The 19,237-nt window shown below is 40.5% G+C and overlaps 1 protein-coding gene across 2 annotated transcripts in view; it reads left to right on the forward strand.

Annotated features, from left to right (window-relative positions):
- The window catches only part of LOC139756142 (VPS35 endosomal protein-sorting factor-like), a 105,481-nt gene that overhangs the window by 52,791 nt on the left and 33,453 nt on the right, over positions 1-19,237 (forward strand). For both annotated transcript variants that reach the window (XM_071675277.1, XM_071675278.1), the window contains 3 exons: positions 1,545-1,726; positions 8,056-8,202; positions 10,866-11,038. In XM_071675277.1, coding sequence (XP_071531378.1) covers positions 1,545-1,726; positions 8,056-8,202; positions 10,866-11,038 — 502 coding nt within the window. The remainder of the gene's footprint in view (positions 1-1,544; positions 1,727-8,055; positions 8,203-10,865; positions 11,039-19,237) is intronic.

The raw sequence follows: 19,237 nt of genomic DNA on the forward strand, positions 1-19,237 counted from the left end.
CATGTAATAATGCACCAAAACCACAGCTCCCTTTCCACATCCAGGCCCCACAGAGCCCTTCTATGGTTTACCCCATATGCTTCACATGCCCTGGTTCAATCCATTGACAGCACATCATCCCCGGTATACCACATCGTTCCAATTTATTCTATTCCTTGCATGTCTTTCACCCTCCTGCATGTTCAGGCCCCAATCACTCAAAATCTTTTTCACTCCATCTTTCCACCTCCAATTTGGTCTCCCACTTCTCCTCGTTCCCTCCACCTCTGACACATATATCCTCTTGGTCAATCTTTCCTCACTCATTCTCTCCATGTGACCAAACCATTTCAAAACACCCTCTTCTACTGTCTCAACCACACTCTTTTTACTACCACACATCTCTCTTACCCTATCATTACTTACTCAATCAAACCACCTCACACCACATATTGTCCTCAAACATCTCATTTCCAGCACATCCACCCTCCTGCACACAACTCTATCCATAGCCCAAGCCTCGCAATCATATAAAAAAATTGGGAGGTAAGTTTGAATGGAGAAAAACTGGAGGAAGTGAAGTTTTTAGATATCTGGGAGTGGATTTGGCAGCGAATGGAACCATGGAAGCGGAAGTGAATCATAGGGTGGGGGAGGGGGCGAAAATTCTGGGAGCCTTGAAGAATGTGTGGAAGTCGAGAACGTTATCTCGGAAAGCAAAAATGGGTATGTTTGACGGAATAGTGGTTCCAACAATGTTGTATGGTTGCGAGGCGTGGGCTATGGATAGAGTTGTGCGTAGGAGGGTGGATGTGCTGGAGATGAGATGTTTGAGGACAATGTGTGGTGTGAGGTGGTTTCACCGAGTAAGTAACCTTAGGGTAAGAGAGATGTGTGGAAATAAAAAGAGCGTGGTTGAGAGAGCAGAAGAGGGTGTTTTGAAATGGTTTGGGCACATGGAGAGAATGAGTAAGGATAGATTGACCAAGAGGATATATGTGTCGGAGGTGGAGGGAACGAGGAAACGAGGAGAAGTGGGAGACCAAATTGGAGGTGGAAAGATGGAGTGAAAAAGATTTTGTGTGATCAGGGCCTGAACATGCAGGAGGGTGAAAGGAGGGCAAAGAATAGAGTGAATTGGATAGATGTGGTATACCGGGGTTGACGTGCTGTCAGTGGATTGAATCAGGGCATGTGAAGCGTCTGGTGTAAACCATGGAAAGCTGTGTAGGTATGTATATTTGCGTGTGTGGACGTGTATGTATATACATGTGTATGGGGGTGGGTTGGGCCACTTCTTTCATTTGTTTCCTTGCGCTACCTCGCAAACGCGGGAGACAGCGAAAAAAAAAAAAAAAAAAAAAATATACACATATGGAAAGGATCACAATTTTGCACGTGATCAAGATATTTTTATGAGTCCACGGGGAAAATGAAAATGTTTCATTTTCCCCGTGGACTCATAGGAATAAATATGTATATATATGTTAGTTGAAGATGAATGTGAAATGTTCTGTTTACTGATTTCTTTTTATGTGAATAATGAGGTTGTTTTACTGTTTTAGGTAAGAGTCAGCATGAACTGTTGTCTGCTCTTGGTTGTTGTGTAAACCAAGTTGCTCCTCCCCAGCAACAGCAGCTCCCCCTCCTGAATGCTGTGTGGAAGCTCATCACTCGTATTCCTCAGACCAAAGATTACATTTCCACAGCTGGCATATGGTTGGAATATACAGCTAAACATTTCACTGTGAGTATTTCATACAAGTTATATAGGGGCCAGATGTTGATGTCAGATTTTAGATAACTGATAATAGTGAACTTGCCTTGTATCTAATTTTTGCACAAAGATTAAAAGATACAGTAAACATTTGCTATATTGGAAATTAGGAGATGACCCAGTTCAATGCAGCTCTTTTTCTGATATGTCCTGTGTTATCTTATATTGGGCTTTCATTGGGTATATTGGAGTCAAAGTTCATTACATCAAATGGTAATCTGAAGTGGCCACATGAGTCAGACACTCTGTAAGTAGTACTGTATGTACTATTTATTTATTCATTTTGCTTTGTTGCCGTCTCCTGCGTTTGCGAGGTAGCGCAAGGAAACAGATGAAAGAAATGGCCCAACCCACCCCCATACACATGTATATACATACACGTACACACACGCAAATATACATACCCATACCTCTCAGTGTACACATATATATACACACACAGACACATACATATATACACATGCACACAATTCACACTGTCTGCCTTTATTCATTCCCATCGCCACCTCGCCACACGTGGAATAACATCCTCCTCCCCCCTCATGTGTGCGAGGTAGCGCCAGGAAAAGACAACAAAGGCCCCATTTGTTCACACTCAGTCTCTAGCTGTCATGCAATAATGCCCGAAACCACAGCTCCCTTTCCACATCCAGGCCCCACAGAACTTTCCATGGTTTACCCCAGACGCTTCACATGCCCTGATTCAATCCATTGACAGCACGTCGACCCCGGTATACCACATTGATCCAATTCACTCTATTCCTTGCCCGCCTTTCACCCTCCTGCATGTTCAGGCCCCGATCACTCAAAATCTTTTTCACTCCATCTTTCCACCTCCAATTTGGTCTCCCACTTCTCCTCGTTCCCTCCACCTCCAACACATATATCCTCTTGGTCAATCTTTCCTCACTCATTCTCTCCATGTGCCCAAACCACTTCAAAACACCCTCTTCTGCTCTCTCAACCACGCTCTTTTTATTTCCACACATCTCTCTTACCCTTACATTACTTACTCGATCAAACCACCTCACATCACATTGTCCTCAAACATCTCATTTCCATTACATCCACCCTCCTTTGCACAACTCTATCCATAGCCCATGCCTCGCAACCATACGACATTGTTGGAACCACTATTCCTTTAAACATAGCCATTTTTGCTTTCCGAGATAATGTTCTCGACTTCCACACATTCTTCAAGGCTCCCAGGATTTTCGCCCCCTCCCCCACCCTATGATTCACTTCCGCTTCCATGGTTCCATCCGCTGCCAGATCCACTCCCAGATATCTAAAACACTTTACTTCCTCCAGGTTTCCTCCATTCAAATTTACCTCCCAATTGACTTGGCCCTCAACCCTACTGTACCTAATAACCTTGCTCTTATTCACATTTACTCTTAACTTTCTTCTTTCACACACTTTACCAAACTCAGTCACCAGCTTCTGCAGTTCCTCACATGAATCAGCCACCAGCGCTGTATCATCAGCGAACAACAACTGACTCACTTCCCAAGCTCTCTCATCCCCAACAGACTTCATACTTGCCCCTCTTTCCAAAACTCTTGCATTCACCTCCCTAACAACCCCATCCATAAACAAATTAAACAACCATGGAGACATCACACACCCCTGCCGCAAACCTACATTCACTGAGAACCAATCACTTTCCTCTCTTCCTACACGTACACATGCCTTACATCCTCGATAAAAACTTTTCACTGCTTCTAACAACTTGCCTCCCACACCATATATTCTTAGTACCTTCCACAGAGCACCTCTATCAACTCTATCATATGCCTTCTCCAGATCCATAAATGCTACATACAAATCCATTTGCTTTCCTAAGTATTTCTCACATACATTCTTCAAAGCAAACACCTGATCCACACATCCTCTACCACTTCTGAAACCACACTGTTCTTCCCCAATCTGATGCTCTGTACATGCCTTCACCCTCTCAATCAATACCCTCCCATATAATTTACCAGGAATACTCAACAAACTTATACCTCTGTAATTTGGGCACTCACTCTTATCCCCTTTGCCTTTATACAATGGCACTATGCACGCATTCCGCCAATCCTGAGGCACCTCACCATGAATCATACATACATTAAATAACCTTACCAACCAGTCAACAATACAGTCACCCCCTTTTTTAATAGATTCCACTGCAATACCATCCAAACCTGCTGCCTTGCTGGCTTTCATCTACCGCAAAGCTTTTACTACCTCTTCTCTGTTTACCAAATCATTTTCCCTAACCCTCTCACTTTGCACACCACCTCGACCAAAACACCCTAGATCTGCCACTCTATCATCAAGCACATTCAACAAACCTTCAAAATACTCACTCCATCTCCTTCTCACATCACCACTACTTGTTATCACCTCCCCATTAGCCCCCTTCACTGAAGTTCCCATTTGCTCCCTTGTCTTATGCACTTTATTTACCTCCTTCCAGAACATCTTTTTATTCTCCCTAAAATTTAATGGTACTCTCTCACCCCAACTCTCATTTGCCCTCTTGGATTTATAAATTCAAGATATTTTTCACCCTTTTAAGTGGTTCTGTATATTACTTTCTTGATTTTAGTTCACCTGAGATTATCACACCCAAGTCTTTTTCCTCATTTACTTTTTGTAGTGTAAGAGAATTCATACTGAAGCTTGCCCTTTTGTTTTTACTGCTGATGTATAAAACTTTGCACTATTAGTATTAGAATTCATTTGCCACCTGTGAGCTCAGTCCATCAGTACATCCATATTTGTTTGAAACTACAGATGTTCCATTTCTGCAGTAGATTTATTTCTCAGCCTAGTCCATCTCCAAATTCAATATTTACAATGCAGCTCATTGATTGAGAGGGTGAAGGCATGTACAGAGCATCAGATTGGGGAAGAGCAGTGTGGTTTCAGAAGTGGTAGAGGATGTGTGGATCAGGTGTTTGCTTTGAAGAATGTATGTGAGAAATACTTAGAAAAGCAAATGGATTTGTATGTAGCATTTATGGATTTGGAGAAGGCATATGATAGAGTTGATAGAGATGCTCTGTGGAAGGTATTAAGAATATATGATGTGGGAGGAAAGTTGTTAGAAGCAGTGAAAAGTTTTTATCGAGGATGTAAGGCATGTGTACGTGTAGGAAGAGAGGAAAGTGATTGGTTCTCAGTGAATATAGGTTTGCGGCAGGGGTGTGTGATGTCTCCATGGTTGTTTAATTTGTTTATGGATGGGGTTGTTAGGGAGGTGAATGCAAGAGTTTTGGAAAGAGGGGCAAGTATGAAGTCTGTTGGGGATGAGAGAGCTTGGGAAGTGAGTCAGTTGTTGTTCGCTGATGATACAGCGCTGGTGGCTGATTCATGTGAGAAACTGCAGAAGCTGGTGACTGAGTTTGGTAAAGTGTGTGGAAGAAGAAAGTTAAGAGTAAATGTGAATAAGAGCAAGGTTATTAGGTACAGTAGGGTTGAGGGTCAAGTCAATTGGGAGGTGAGTTTGAATGGAGAAAAACTGGAGGAAGTGAAGTGTTTTAGATATCTGGGAGTGGATCTGGCAGTGGATGGAACCATGGAAGCGGAAGTGGATCATAGGGTGGGGGAGGGGGCGAAAATTCTGGGAGCCTTGAAGAATGTGTGGAAGTCGAGAACATTATCTCGGAAAGCAAAAATGGGTATGTTTGAAGGAATAGTGGTTCCAACAATGTTGTATGGTTGCGAGGCGTGGGCTATGGATAGAGTTGTGCGCAGGAGGATGGATGTGCTGGAAATGAGATGTTTGAGGACAATGTATGGTGTGAGGTGGTTTGATCGAGTGAGTAACGTAAGGGTAAGAGAGATGTGTGGAAATAAAAAGAGCGTGGTTGAGAGAGCAGAAGAGGGTGTTTTGAAGTGGTTTGGGCACATGGAGAGAATGAGTGAGGAAAGATTGACCAAGAGGATATATGTGTCGGAGGTGGAGGGAACGAGGGGAAGAGGGAGACCAAATTGGAGGTGGAAAGATGGAGTGAAAAAGATTTTGTGTGATCGGGGCCTGAACATGCAGGAGGGTGAAAGGAGGGCAAGGAATAGAGTGAATTGGAGCGATGTGGTATACCGGGGTTGACGTGCTGTCAGTGGATTGAATCAAGGCATGTGAAGCGTCTGGCGTAAACCATGGAAAGCTGTGTAGGTATGTATATTTGCGTGTGTGGACGTATGTATATACATGTGTATGGGGGTGGGTTGGGCCATTTCTTTCGTCTGTTTCCTTGCGCTACCTCGCAAATGCGGTAGACAGCGACAAAGTATAATAAAAAAAAAAAAATAGCTCATTATCAGCATCATTAATATGTATGAAAAAGAGAACTAGTCCTGAGACTGATTCTTGTAGCACATGATATGTCTTAACTGTTCTGAGGCTTGACTGTCTACCTTTACTTTTTGTTTATGAAAGTCAACCAATTTTCTAACCATTGAAGTACAATCCCATTTATACTGTGTGAATATTCTAGGTAATGTGTTAGGAGTTAAAAGAGAATAAAAAGTATATATTTATTTTTATTTATTTTGCTTTGTCGCTGTCTCCCACGTTAGCGAGGTAGTGCAAGGAAACAGACGAAAGAATGGCCCAACCCGCCCACATACACATGTATATACATACACGTCCACACAAACAAATATACATACCTATACATCTCAATGTACACATATATATACACACACAGACATGTACATATATACACATGTACATAATTCATACTGTCTGCCTTTATTTGTTCCCATCGCCACCTCGCCACACATGGAATAACAACCCCCTCCTCCCTCATGTATGCGAGGTAGCGCTAGGGGGGAGTAAAGTATATATAGGTAAATGGATGAGAAAATCATTAAACAGCCCAAGTTAGAAGAGTGCTTTGATTGGATATGCTCATAGAATATATTATGAATGACAGGATAGTGAAGAAGATTGATGATAGCATAATTGAAGTTCAGAAGAGGAAGTAAACCTTACAGATAATGGATTGATTAAGTTAATAAGGTTTTAGCTGCCAAAGAAATGATTGTTCAATGTGCATTGCAAAGATGCATTATGAATATGATTAGGAAAGGGACTAAAGATATATGTGTCATACAAAATTCAGCTTGGTGTAGTGATTCATCATGCTGTTTCACTTGGTGAGGAGTGAGAACTTGTATGGTTTTAGCATAGATTTCATTCTTACAGAGTTTGAAGTACCTTGTTTAATTTCATGTGTAAATTTGATTGTTAAAGTTCATTATAGTGATAGTTTTACTTGAGTCTTTGTGCGTATGTTCCAGTTTGGGTAAACAGGAATAGAATTAGGTTGATAGACTGATGAGTGACATATCCTCATCTGTTGAAATCTAATTGACTAGACAGCTTTGTTGAACGTATTAGTTTCTTTATACTTTTACTGGGAAATTTTGTGGAGAGGAGTTCATATTGAAGGAATGGATGGGATAAGAAGTGATTAGTAGGAATGAATGAATTTATGAAATAAGTGATCAACAAAGATGACATTGATAAAGGGGTGGCCTAAATAAAGAACACAATTAAGCATAAAAAAAGACAGTTTTTGAGGGAGGTGAGAAATTGCATCCATAATAGTAGAATAGAAGTAAGTGTAAAGAATAAGAGTGAGACTAAGTGAGTAAAAGATATGCATGTATAATTTCATGATGTGATCATATTGTCTTCTGAAATTATGTGGTTGATAGATATGATTAGAGAGAATTGCTGTTTATATATATCAGGTACCAACCTGCATATTGGTTCATTAGGTATGCTTACATTACAATATGTTTATGTTGCATAATCTATCTTAGAAATTTATTTTATTTATTTATATGCTCATGATTACTCCAGGTCTTCTGTTAAAGAAAGAGTCCTGGTGTTATCCAGAATCTCTGTCCATAGGCACCTGCAGCCCATGGCTGCACTACTTCCAAAAGCAGAGAAATGTGGACTTCTTTGGATTAGAATGTTCCTTGATGAGACTGTACTCATATCTAAATGATATAGCCTTGCCAAGGGTGACTTCACTGTGGTCTGCACAGAGAACAGCTCTGATATTGCAGTTTTCACCATTAGAGTTTAGACCATGCATTGTTTGGAATCATATTTTGGATATGGATATTGTATATTCACTTACCATTCTTTGGACAAAATACTTTTGAATGGCATTTATGTAGTAGTACAATTAAGGATAAGACACCTGTAAAGGAAAAGGGATGTCCATATTGAATCAGTGATTATTCTCTTGGACATTTTCTCATCAGAATGAACTTTTTACCCACAGTCTGTTGAAGTGAACACCCTCCTTGGAGATGTTTTGAAGCATGTTGGAAAAGACCACAACCGTGAGCTGGTGCATTATCCAGGTTTACTCACCCTGGTTTCTACAGCTCTTACCAACTCCACAGATCCTCATTCACTCTTTTCCATGGTGGGTTCCTTTTTATAATTGTGATTGATTTTTGAAAGGTGGGTAGAATGATAATCTCTCCTTGGTTTGAGATTGAGTAATAAAGGTAACTCATCTTTTTTGTATTGTAAGGGGCAGGATTTGGAGGAGTTTACATGCTGTATAATGGGGAAACCATGTAGATATTTTAATGATACAGTTTCAAGGTTTGTCACAATAGAGACATTCTGGTATATATTTGGTCATTTTTAATAAGAAGCATTTGAAAGGAAAGGTTACCATATGATAAGGCAGAGTTGGGTATGTTTGAAGGAAAACAAGAGAATGCATGGGAACATCAGTGAAGGTAGCAAATGTGGAAGTGATAACAGACAGTGATGAGAAGTGAGTAGTTTGAAGGATTGTTGAATATGTTTCATGATAGGGTGGCAGATGTAGGGTGTTTGAGCCAGGGTGGTATGTGAAGTGAGAGAGTCATAGCCAGTGGTTTGGTGAAGAGAGAAGCAGCAGTGAGGGCCATGTGTAAGATGACATGTAACTAGAGTGGATAGACCAGTGGGTAAATTTCTTAAGAATAGGGGAGACTGTGTTGATTGGTTAGGGTTTTCAGTGTATGTGTGGATCATGGTAAGATGCCCGAGGATTGGCTGAATGCATGTATTGTGTCACTGTATAAAGACAGGGAGGACAAAGATGAATGTACACATTACAGAAGTATAAGTTTGTTGAGCTTACATAGTAGATTATATGGAAATTTGGTAATTAAGAGGTTGGTGGCATTACAGAAAGCATCATACTGGGGTGGAACATTGTCGCTTCAGGAATGGTAGGGGATGTGTGGATCAGGTGTATCTTTAAAGAGTGTGTGTGAGAAATACCTGGAGAAATAGTGCAATATGTATATGGCATATATGGATATGTAGAAGACATATGATAGGGTTGATAGAGATGCTTTGTGGAAGATGTTGCAAATGTATGGTGTGGAGGGAAAGCTATTAGAAGCAGTGAGGAGTTTTTGTAAAGAGAATTAGGCATGTGTATGAGTAGAAAGAAAGAAGGGTTAATGGATTAATGTGAAGGAGGGTCTTCAGCAGGGGTGTGAGATGTCACCAAGGCTGTTTAATTTGTGTGTAGGTGGGGTGGTGAGGGAGGTAAATGCAAGGATCCTGAAGAGAGGGGCAAGTATCCAGTCTTTAGGGGTGAGGGGGCATGGGAATTGAGGTGAGTCACAATGTTGCTGATGACACAGCATTCGTGGCAGATTTGAGTGAAAAACTGCAGTACAGTATGTGGTGTCTAACTTTAAACGAGTGTGTGAAAGGAGAAAGTTATGAGTAAATTTGAATAAAAGCAAGATTTAAGGTTATTCCTATGTCTTCTTTTTCTGTTTCATAATTCACCCTATATTTCAGTTATGGTCTATCCTTGATGTGGACTTTTGTCTGTGACTGGAGCCTAAAAAGACAAAAGTGTGAGTTTGAACGGAGGAGAAAATGAAATGGTTTAGGTACCTGGGAGTGGACATGGCTGTAAATGGAATTATGGAAGCAGAATTAAGTCAGGTGTGAGGGGGTGCGCAGTTTTCGGAGCATTCAGGAAAGTGTGGAAAGAGAGGTTACTATCTAGGAGGGTGGATATGGATATGTTTGAAGGTATAGAAGTCCCATTGATGTTGTATGGATGTGAGGCATGGGCTGTAGATGATAATATATGGAATAGGATGGATGATTGCGAGGTATGGGGTGTAGATAAGAATATATGGAATAGGATGGATGTGTTGGAAATTGAATGTTTATAAACAAATTTGGTGTGAGGTGGAATAATCAAGTAAAGAATAAAGGAGTAAGAGAGAGGTGTGATAATAAGAAGTATGTGTTTGAGAGAGCTGAAGAGGGTATGCTGAAATTGTTTGGACATATGAAGAGAATAAGTGAAGAGGGCTTCAGAGAGAATATGTGTCAAAAGTGTGTGTGTGTGTGTGTGTGTGTGTGTGTGTGGGTGGGTGAGTGGGGGTGGACAAGGAAAAGGAGAGACCAAATTGGAAATGAAATAATGGAATGAAACAGATTCTGAATGGTCAGGACTTGAACATGCAAGATGGCAAAAAGGATGCATGGGATAGAGTGAAGTGGAGTGATGTGGTTGGTATACATGCTGTCAGTGGACAAGGAAAAGGAGAGACCAAATTGGAGATGAAATAATGGAATGAAACAGATTCTGAATGGTCAGGGCTTGAACATGCAAGATGGTGAAAAGGATGCATGGGATAGAGTGAATTGGAGTGATGTGGGTGGTATACGTGCTGTCAGTGGACTGAACCAAGACATCTGAAGCAGCTGGGAGAAACCACAGAAATGTCTATGAGCCTGGTTGTGGATAGGAGAAGCTTGAAGCTTTTATGTTTTCCATTTTCTTGATTGGTTTTATGATTTCATTCTTAGGCAGCACTAGACTTGCATCTGGATCTGCCAGACTCTTTTTTTCTTAGTTTCTCTTTTTTTATCTTAAAGTAATTTGATGTATTCCTTCCATCTGCCTTTAATTGTTTCCATTTGTAATTATATAGTTCCTGTTACTTTCTTTTGTTACTTTTATCTCCATTCCATTTACTGAACTGAGATTGAAAAGTTTAGAAACTGATGATGAAGTGTTGTATACATAAGATATATGAATTTCTCTTTCAGAGCCACTTTCTGGGCCTGTTAAACATGTTTCAGCGTGACAGTGTGAGTGCTGGTGATGGGGTGACTCGAGGAGTGGTTGAATCCTTGCTCGCTCACCACCCTGGGGACTTCACAGATCCCACCTTAGTCCAGCACCTTCTTACCCTTTGTGGTGCTCTCCATGATTCAATAAAGTAATCATATTTTGGTAATGTACATTGAAATGTTGACTCATCTAAGTGATTATTTTGCAATTTTTTTTTTTCTTTTCTTTGTCGCTGTCTCCCGTGTTTGCGAGGTAGCGCAAGGAAACAGACGAAAGAAATGGCCCAACCCACCCCCATACACATGTATATACATACGTCCACACACGCAAATATACATACCTACACAGCTTTCCATGGTTTACCCCAGACGCTTCACATGCCTTGATTCAATCCACTGACAGCACGTCAACCCCAGTATACCACATCGCTCCAATTCACTCTATTCCTTGCCCTCCTTTCACCCTCCCTCATGTTCAGGCCCCGATCACACAAAATCTTTTTCACTCCATCTTTCCACCTCCAATTTGGTCTCCCTCTTCTCCTCGTTCCCTCCACCTCCGACACATATATCCTCTTGGTCAATCTTTCCTCACTCATTCTCTCCATGTGACCAAACCATTTCAAAACACCCTCTTCTGCTCTCTCAACCACGCTCTTTTTATTTCCACACATCTCTCTTACCCTTACGTTACTTACTCGATCAAACCACCTCACACCACACATTGTCCTCAAACATCTCATTTCCAGCACATCCATCCTCCTGCGCACATCTCTATCCATAGTCCACGCCTCGCAACCATACAACATTGTTGGAACCACTATTCCTTCCAACATACCCATTTTTGCTTTCCGAGATAATGTTCTCGACTTCCACACATTCTTCAAGGCTCCCAGAATTTTCGCCCCCTCCCCCACCCTATGATCCACTTCCGCTTCCATGTTTCCATCCGCTGCCAGATCCACTCCCAGATATCTAAAACACTTCACTTCCTCCAGTTTTTCTCCATTCAAACTCACCTCCCAATTGACTTGACCCTCAACCCTACTGTACCTAATAACCTTGCTCTTATTCACATTTACTCTTAACTTTCTTCTTTCACACACTTTACCAAACTCAGTCACCAGCTTCTGCAGTTTCTCACATGAATCAGCCACCAGCGCTGTATCATCAGCGAACAACAACTGACTCACTTCCCAAGCTCTCTCATCCCCAACAGACTTCATCCTTGCCCCTGTTTCCAAAACTCTTGCATTCACCTCCCTAACAACCCCATCCATAAACAAATTAAACAACCATGGAGACATCACACACCCCTGCCGCAAACCTACATTCACTGAGAACCAATCACTTTCCTCTCTTCCTACACGTACACATGCCTTACATCCTCGATAAAAACTTTTCACTGCTTCTAACAACTTGCCTCCCACACCATATATTCTTAATACCTTCCACAGAGCATCTCTATCAACTCTATCATATGCCTTCTCCAGATCCATAAATGCTACATACAAATCCATTTGCTTTTCTAAGTATTTCTCACATACATTCTTCAAAGCAAACACCTGATCCACACATCCTCTACCACTTCTGAAACCACACTGCTCTTCCCCAATCTGATGCTCTGTACATGCCTTCACCCTCTCAATCAATACCCTCCCATACAATTTGCCAGGAATACTCAACAAACTTATACCTCTGTAATTTGAGCACTCACTCTTATCCCCTTTGCCTTTGTACAATGGCACTATGCACGCATTCCGCCAATCCTCAGGCACCTCACCATGAGTCATACATACATTAAATAACCTTACCAACCAGTCAACAATACAGTCACCCCCTTTTTTAATAAATTCCACTGCAATACCATCCAAACCTGCTGCCTTGCCGGCTTTCATCTTCCGCAAAGCTTTTACTACCTCTTCTCTGTTTACCAAATCATTTTCCCTAACCCTCGCACTTTGCACACCACCTCGACCAAAACACCCTATATCTGCCACTCTATCATCAAACACATTCAACAAACCTTCAAAATACTCACTCCATCTCCTTCTCACATCACCACTACTTGTTATCACCTCCCCATTTGCGCCCTTCACTGAAGTTCCCATTTGCTCCCTTGTCTTACGCACTTTATTTACCTCCTTCCAGAACATCTTTTTATTCTCCCTAAAATTTAATGATACTCTCTCATCCCAACTCTCATTTGCCCTTTTTTTCACCTCTTGCACCTTTCTCTTGACCTCCTGTCTCTTTCTTTTATACGTCTCCCACTCAATTTCATTTTTTCCCTGCAAAAATCGTCCAAATGCCTCTCTCTTCTCTTTCACTAATATTCTTACCTCTTCATCCCACCACTCACTACCCTTTCTAATCAACCCACCTCCCACTCTTCTCATGCCACAAGCATCTTTTGCGCAATCCATCACTGATTCCCTAAATACATCCCATTCCTCCCCCACTCCCCTTACTTCCATTGTTCTCAACTTTTTCCATTCTGTACTCAGTCTCTCCTGGTACTTCCTCACACAAGTCTCCTTCCCAAGCTCACTTACTCTCACCACCCTCTTCACCCCAACATTCACTCTTCTTTTCTGGAAACCCATACAAATCTTCACCTTCGCTTCCACAAGATAATGATCAGACATCCCTCCAGTTGCACCTCTCAGCACATTAACATCCAAAAGTCTCTCTTTCGCACGCCTGTCAATTAACACGTAATCCAATAACGCTCTCTGGCCATCTCTCCTACTTACATTTGCAAATTTTATGAGGTTAATTTTGGTCAGTTGGTTGCTGCAGCACTTTTCATATTGTCCTTTCATTAGTTTTCCCCTCCATTTCTCTCTAAAATCATATGATGTTCATAATTTTACAAGTAAACTCTATACCAGAAATTTGCAAAACATACATTAGACTTACATAAATGGAAATGAATTCTCCACAGATATTGAAGTAAACAGGTCATAGAAATCAGATCATAACATTATAGAAATAGATACAGCTTATGATGTGGATTTGGTAGAAAAAAGTAATAGTACAGCAAAAGATAATGCTTGCAAATTAGATGACTTGAACTTCTGTTTGACTAGAGAAACTGGAATTAAGTAAATTATGTGATAGCAAATGTAAATTGGAATGATATGTTCATAGATAAAAATGTACATATCAACACATTAGTGTTTTATGATATAGAAAGAAAAATTGCTGGATGTTAGATAGGAAAAGAAATTGCTGAATGTTAGATACTGGATACATGAAATTATTAAGAAAAGTAAGATAGCAAAAGAGAGTAAACTGTAAAGATAACATCAAGGATTTTGGGATGGTTGTATGATCATCAATGAAAATCTGGGATTTAAGGCACATATTGTTTGCTCTTCTTGCAGAACATTTAGTGGTATGATACTGAGATCCTGCAAACCGAGAAAAAAAATTAATGATAAATATTTTTACTTTTTATATACATTATTTAATGTACATTATATACATAAATTTTTTTTTTTTTTTTTTTTTTTTTTAAATTTTCCAAAAGAAGGAATAGAGAAGGGGGCCATATGAGGATATTCCCTCAAAGGCCCAGTCCTCTGTTCTTAACGCTACCTCGCTAATGCGGGAAATGGCGAATAGTATGAAAAAAAAAAAAAAAAAAATTTAATGTATATAAAAAGTAGAATTGAATATTGCTGTGTTGTATGGCCATTAATTATGCAAGCAGAAATAAACTACCTTGATACAAGAGCACTTCACAAGTAGAATGGGATTTGAACTCATGAACCTCCATGGAAGATTGAAAGAGCTTGAATTAAATATTTTGAGGGATGTAGAAAAACTTATGTGGTAATATATGCCAGGCAACAAAGAGAAGGTAGAAGACCAGTATATTAAATCTGAAAGGAACTCAGCAAGGGAGATACAAAATTATTGAATCAAAGGTAATACCTGGGAATATTGTAAAAAGGCATCAATCTCTGATTTCTTATTGTTTTTTGTTCATGTATGTGAATAGTAATTCTGGGTTTGTGGACATCATTTTTATAATGCTTTCTTCATTAATTTTCTATTATCATGTATAGGATTTCAATATTTCTGCATCTGCTTTCTTTATTTTCTTATCGAGCTTTGTATCTTTGCCTTGTTCATTGCTGATCTTTTCTTCTTTTTCCATACTCTTCTATTCATTCACAGTTTTCATTCTTTTAGTATCTTATATTTTGCACTTTTTTGCATAAACCCACTTCATAATTTTTCATAGAATACTTTCATGCTAAATTTGTGTTTAAAATCCTTTCAGAAATCACTCATCTGATTTTTCATGGTGAAAATTTGTTGTTCAGTCTGTTGTTTTCCTTGGTTGTACACCATTCATTTTTCTATACTTCCATACTCTGATAAAGTCTGTATTATTCACTTTTATACCTGATGACAGTAAGACAAGGGAGCAAATGGGAACTTCAGTGAAGGGCGCAAATGGGGAGGTGATAACAAGTAGTGGTGATGTGAGAAGGAGATGGAGTGAGTATTTTGAAGGTTTGTTGAATGTGTTTGATGATAGAGTGGCAGATATAGGGTGTTTTGGTCGAGGTGGTGTGCAAAGTGAGAGGGTTAGGGAAAATGATTTGGTAAACAGAGAAGAGGTAGTAAAAGCTTTGCGGAAGATGAAAGCCGGCAAGGCAGCAGGTTTGGATGGTATTGCAGTGGAATGTATTAAAAAAGGGGGTGACTGTATTATTGACTGGTTGGTAAGGTTATTTAATGTATGTATGACTGATGGTGAGGTGCCTGAGGATTGGCGGAATGCGTGCATAGTGCCATTGTACAAAGGCAAAGGGGATAAGAGTGAGTGCTCAAATTACAGAGGTATAAGTTTGTTGAGTATTCCTGGTAAATGATATGGGAGGGTATTGATTGAGAGGGTGAAGGCATGTACAGAGCATCAGATTGGGGAAGAGCAGTGTGGTTTCAGAAGTGGTAGAGGATGTGTGGATCAGGTGTTTGCTTTGAAGAATGTATGTGAGAAATACTTAGAAAAGCAAATGGATTTGTATGTAGCATTTATGGATCCGGAGAAGGCATATGATAGAGCTGATAGAGATGCTTTGTGGAAGGTATTAAGAATATATGGTGTGGGAGGCAAGTTGTTAGAAGCAGTGAAAAGTTTTTATTGAGGATGTAAGGCATGTGTACGTGTAGGAAGAGAGGAAAGTGATTGGTTCTCAGTGAATGTAGGTTTGCGGCAGGGGTGTGTGATGTCTCCATGGTTGTTTAATTTGTTTATGGATGGGGTTGTTAGGGAGGTGAATGCAAGAGTTTTGGAAAGAGGGGCAAGTATGAAGTCTGTTGGGGATGAGAGAGCTTGGGAAGTGAGTCAGTTGTTGTTCGCTGATGATACAGTGCTGGTGGCTGATTCATGTGAGAAACTGCAGAAGCTGGTGACTGAGTTTGGTAAAGTGTGTGAAAGAAGAAAGTTAAGAGTAAATGTGAATAAGAGCAAGGTTATTAGGTACAGTAGGGTTGAGGGTCAAGTCAATTGGGAGGTAAGTTTGAATGGAGAAAAACTGGAGGAAGTAAAGTGTTTTAGATATCTGGGAGTGGATCTGGCAGCGGATGGAACCATGGAAGCGGAAGTGGATCATAGGGTGGGGGAGGGGACGAAAATCCTGGGAGCCTTGAAGAATGTGTGGAAGTCGAGAACATTATCTCGGAAAGCAAAAATGGGTATGTTTGAAGGAATAGTTGTTCCAACACTGTTGTATGGTTGCGAGGCATGGGCTATGGATAGAGTTGTGCGCAGGAGGATGGATGTGCTGGAAATGAGATGTTTGAGGACAATGTGTAGTGTGAGGTGTTTTGATCGAGTAAGTAACGTAGAGGTAAGAGAGATGTGTGGAAATAAAAAGAGCGTGGTTGAGAGAGCAGAAGAGGGTGTTTTTGAAATGGTTTGGGCACATGGAGAGAATGAGTGAGGAAAGATTGACCAAGAGGATATATGTGTCGGAGGTGGAGGGAACGAGGAGAAGTGGGAGACCAAATTGGAGGTGGAAAGATGGAGTGAAAAAGATTTTGTGTGATCGGGGCCTGAACATGCAGGAGGGTGAAAGGAGGGCAAGGAATAGAGTGAATTGGATCGATGTGGTATACTGGGGTTGATGTGCTGTCAGTGGATTGAATCAGGGCATGGGAAGCGTCTGGGGTAAACCATGGAAAGCTGTGTAGGTATGTATATTTGCGTGTGTGGACGTATGTATATACATGCGTATGGGGGTGGGTTGGGCCATTTCTTTCGTCTGTTTCCTTGCGCTACCTCGCAAATGCGGGAGACAGCGACAAAGCAAAAAAAAAAAAAAAAAAAAAAAAACCTGATGACAGTGTCATGTCATTTGTAAGGACAAGATCTATCTTGTTCCCTCCTGTTGATCTGTGGTTTACATGTACAAGGTTGAATGATTCACAAAGACTTGTTAGCCTTTAAAAATGCTCGCTTTCATATGTTTATCCAATTTATTTCCTTATCCCTGGGAGTATGGGAGATGTCAGAAGGGGTGTGTGATGTCACCTTGGCTATTTGATTTGTATTTAGATAGGGAGGTAAAGGAGATAAATGCAAGTGCCCTGGAGAGAGGAGCTAGTAATCTGTCTGTAAGGCCCGAGGAGACCTGGGAAGTGAGTGAATGTTGTTGCCGATGACATGGTGGTAGATTTGTGAGAAACTGCGAGTTCACCAGTTATAGAGCCTCTTTTGCTGTGACCACCCTTTTGAAAGGATTCCTGGAGGAAACAGGCATCAGAGATACAGGTAGATAGATAGACTGCAGAATATTGGATCTGAATTTGGGAGAGCATTTGAAAAGAGAAAGTTGAGGGTAAATGTGAATAAAAGCAAGGTCATTAGGTTTAGCAGTGTAAAGAGGCAGGTTAGTTTGGGAGTGTAAGTTTGAATTAGAAAACTTGGAGGGAGTGGGGTGCTTTAGATACCAGGAAATGGACATGCTAGCAAATGGAAAGAAACAGAGGTGAGTCACAGGGAGGGTGAGGGGATGAAGGCTCTGAGCATTGAGGAATGTGTGGAGGCTAAAATGGATACATTTGAAGGTATACTATTCCAGTGATGTTGTATGGATGAAGGCATGGGCTAGAGATGAAAATGTAAAGAGAAGGGTGCATAAGTTAGAAATGAAATGTTTATAGGCAATTTGTGGCATGAGGAGGGTTGATTTAGCAAGTGATGATAGAGTAAGAGAGAGGTATGGTAATAAGAAGAGTGTGGTTGAGAGAGCAGAATATGATGTCTAATGGTTTGCACAAATGCAGCGAATGAATGAGGAGAGGTTGTCAAGGTTTTATATGTATCAAAAGTTGGGTGGACAAGAAGGAGGGGAAAACCAAATTGGAGATGGGGGGATGAAGTGAAAAAGATATTGATTGCTTGAGGCCTGAATATGCAGTAGAATGAAAAGTGTGCATGGAATAGAGTGGCTTGGAGTTAAGTGCTTTTGTTTTATTCTTACAAAAATATCGGTGTCATAGAAGAAAATACCCAGAACTGTTGTGCACTTTCTTCTATGTTGGTGTAGCAGGTTATTGAGTTGATTGGGAAGTTCCCTGGTTGTGAATTGGACGTTCTTTATTTATGTAAGTGTATGATGATTTGGGTTTTTGTTCTGCATAGCCTAAACACATTGCAAGCTTTATAACTTTTTCAGGGCATGATGTCATACTTTCCATGAATATCATTTACAAATTATTTACATAATGTGCACTGTGCAGAACATTGATGAGGATGTCGAATGAGTGTTTGAGGTTTATGAAATATAAGAGCTATGACATTGACAAAAATTGATAGATTTTGATGAATTTGGTCATATTTTAAAGATACTGTATATTGTTGGTGACTCTAGGAATGGTAAGGGAGAAAAGAAAGTGTTTTAGTATTACACATGATAATCATAGTAACTAAACAGATGGATTTTGCTTTGATTCCTGATTTTTCTAGTGGTCTACATTTATTGTTCTTATCTGAGACTAGCCTGACACAAGGGAGCATTTCATGATCAGGTGAAGTCATTTTGAACAGTATTGCTGTAGAATTATTAGCAAAAATAGCAAGCACAACACAGCACATGTGAGTGAACATGGGCCTCTATGGTGTAATGGTCAGTGTTACTGACCATGAGTTAGCACGGGCCAGCCTGGGGTTGCACCTGCATGGGTTTGAATCCTGGGCTTATCAGTCAACCTACACCCAACCCTAGAGTTCATCCTCCCCTTTGGGCTAGTCTATAGATGGCTTAGGCTGGGATGTGTACATCACTCACTCCAAAACCATTGAAATTCCAGCACGATAGTGA

Source organism: Panulirus ornatus, chromosome 20 (assembly GCF_036320965.1).
Source record: "Panulirus ornatus isolate Po-2019 chromosome 20, ASM3632096v1, whole genome shotgun sequence".
Classification (NCBI taxonomy): domain Eukaryota; kingdom Metazoa; phylum Arthropoda; class Malacostraca; order Decapoda; family Palinuridae; genus Panulirus; species Panulirus ornatus.